This window comes from Austrofundulus limnaeus, unplaced genomic scaffold (assembly GCF_001266775.1).
Source record: "Austrofundulus limnaeus strain Quisiro unplaced genomic scaffold, Austrofundulus_limnaeus-1.0 Scaffold107, whole genome shotgun sequence".
NCBI lineage: Eukaryota > Metazoa > Chordata > Actinopteri > Cyprinodontiformes > Rivulidae > Austrofundulus > Austrofundulus limnaeus.
This window is the reverse complement of record NW_013952509.1, coordinates 1,712,089-1,714,997: the sequence shown is the minus strand read 5'-3', so window position 1 is coordinate 1,714,997 and position 2,909 is coordinate 1,712,089. Positions and strand designations below refer to the sequence as shown.

The 2,909-nt window shown below is 36.7% G+C and overlaps 1 protein-coding gene across 1 annotated transcript in view; it reads left to right on the top strand.

The window, feature by feature from the left end:
- Positions 1–2,909, top strand: part of pltp (phospholipid transfer protein) — a gene marked incomplete at its 5' end in the record, with an annotated part of 29,258 nt that overhangs the window by 15,413 nt on the left and 10,936 nt on the right. Inside the window, 2 exon segments of the mRNA XM_014013880.1 lie at positions 437–496; positions 680–844. Coding sequence (XP_013869334.1) covers positions 437–496; positions 680–844 — 225 coding nt within the window.

The window sequence follows — 2,909 nt, the reverse complement described above, 5'->3', positions numbered from 1 at the left end:
ACCCCTGACCACCAAATCTAACCCTAACCCCTGACCACCAAATCTAACCCTAACCCCTGACCACCAAATCTAACCCTAACCCCTGACCACTAAATATAACATAGCACCTGAAGCTAAATCTAACCATAATCCCTAACGACTAAATCTGTGAAAAACTTTACTCATCTGGAATCATAAAATTCACCAGACTCATTGATCAGATCTTCATGTAGGCTTTGAGTCCAGCTCACAGAAGGTTTTACAATAAGTTCCTCTACCCCCCCCCCCACACACACACACACACAGACCCACTACTGTTTCTGTCCCTCCCAGACAAACCCCTAACCCTAACCTCTAACCGTAAACAACACAATTCAGGTTTTAACAATGACTGAGCTATACAAGTGTTATACAAAATTCACCATCTAGTTTTTATCTTCTCTGTGTCATCATTCAGATGCCCAAAGATCTGGAAATGTTGCTGAGAACCACCTACTTAGGAACCATTATGATGTTGGTGAGCAGAAAGATGGCAGACACAAACACAACAGACAAAGAATAGAAATCCAGATTTCTTCAAAGGTGGACAAAAACAGCTCGCTGAGCCTCAGACAGTAGAAACAGTTTACATTTGACTATGAATTTGAATAAAAGTGTAATCCATTTCACATCCTGAGTTTTAAAATCTTGTTTTCATCAGAACCCAGCTCTGGTGAACGCTCCACTGTCCCTGCAGCTCGCTGTCAACTCGCCTCCTAAAACTTCCATCAAAACATCTGGAGCAACCGTTGTCATGACAGCCATTGTCAAGGTTATGGTCCTCCCTCCAGGTCAGCCTCTGGTCCAGCTCAGCAGCATGACCATGGTACCTAACCCAGAACCATCTCACATCCTCTTCTTTTCTGAAAGTTAAACGGTAGTAAATCTAGTAGAAAGGTTTCTGACAGCACTGATACAAACTATGAGCTTTCCAGTGTTAACTGATAAATGTGTATCAATAATCAATGAACTGATTAATGTGTATCAATAATCAATGAACTGATAAATGTGTATCAATAATCAATGAACTGATTAATGTGTATCAATAATCAATGTGGACAAGTTGAAAAATATCAAATTATTGAAATCTTAGTTTTCAGGTAAAATGAAGGGTTTGTTCTAATACCAGTCAACTGAAATGCACTCAGAAATGACAGATTAAATTGATTTCAAATGATTCTTCTCTCATGGTTATCTTCATCTAAAATCATAGACAAAGAAATTGATCAATTTGAAATTTTATGACTTTACATACTGCAAACCCTTCAATGGTAAAACATTTGGAGAAATATTGAGAGGTTAGAAAGAAATAAATTAATTTGATCAAATAATATTTAATAAAAAAATTAAAACCTGTGGAGGCCTAGGGTTTGAGCAAACATGAATGAATTTAGAATATTTTTTGAATATTTTATGCTGAATTAATAAAATACTTTTAATACTCAGACACCAATTAAAGGCAACAATTTAAAGGGGGAGTGTGTGTTATGCAAAATCAACTTTTTGGAGCTTTATATCATGTTCTAATGTTATTCCCTCATCAAAAGCATACGCATGTTTGACAAAGCTACCCATGATGCAAAGCTTTTCCACAACAACTGTTAGTGGAAATATTTCCTTTGGTCAAAAGACCAGACTCATCTCAGGTTTGGTAAAATGCTTCGAAATGTGAACTTGACATGATAAAAAAGCAAACCTAATGTAGCTATGATGACAACCCAAATAAACAAACTTAATGTTGCCATGACAACACAAATTAACATTAAGTAGGAATAACAATCAGGGGCGGACTGGGGCAAATAAAGTGGCCCGGGAATTTAGTACCTGACTGGCCCATTCAAGGTCCAGGCTGACAAACGATGGAGGCAGGAACAACAAAGGTCATCTCAGGGCACTGTGTTGGTGAATTAGTAAAGTTATTAAGCTAGCAGAGCAGCAGTTAGCTCACGGGCACTGACCCTCACAGTTCCAGATGGTCATTTTTAACTTTTACCCCCCAAAAATAACATTATTATTATCTAATGTGGTATCAATGTCTTTTTCCAGCACATGAACTGTGTGAATTTAAACTATTATTGTCATTTGGATACACTGTTATTGTATATTAGACCTTAATTCAATCAATCAATCAATCAATCAATCAATAAATAAACAGAAATAAAATAAAATAAATCCAAGTGGGCAGTTATTTGTGAAACCCACAAACATTTATAATTTTTATCTTTTAGAATGCCAATGTATGATGTAAGTTTCTAAAACTGATGTTAAAACAATTTAAGCAACAGTTTTATAAAATTATCAGCTACTGAGCACAGTTTGGACCTAGTCCACACATGATAATGGTTTTATTTATTTAACAGCTAAATGCATTGTTTTCAAGTCAACTTTATTTATCTAACACATTTAAAAACAACTGCCGTTGGCCAAAGTGCTTTACATGTTACGACTAGAGGAAAAACAAAAAACAGAATACAAAGTTAAGAACAATAAAAAACAGAACAAAACTTTAAAAGTGGAAATAGCCAACTCTCATGCTGAATTGAAAGCTCTGGAAAACAGGAGTGCTTTAAGGTGAGACTTCAAAACGTCTAATATGAAGGGGCAGCTGGTTCCACAGTTTAAGAGCCACAACTGAAAAGGCCCGATCGCCTCTGTGGACCAGTCTGGACCGTGGGACAGCCAAAAGGAAATGATCACTGGGTCTAAGAGATCTGGAGGCACATAGGGCTGCAGGAGGTCAGGGCCCGTATTTATCAAACTTCTTAGAATTCCTCTTAAGAATGCTGCTAACCGTGGACTTAAGTGTAAAATAATTCTTAGTTAAAAGCTGAGAGTAAAAGTCAGTTATCAAGTGTCTCAGTCTTTAAGTGAAGTGTAGGAGTAATTCTTAA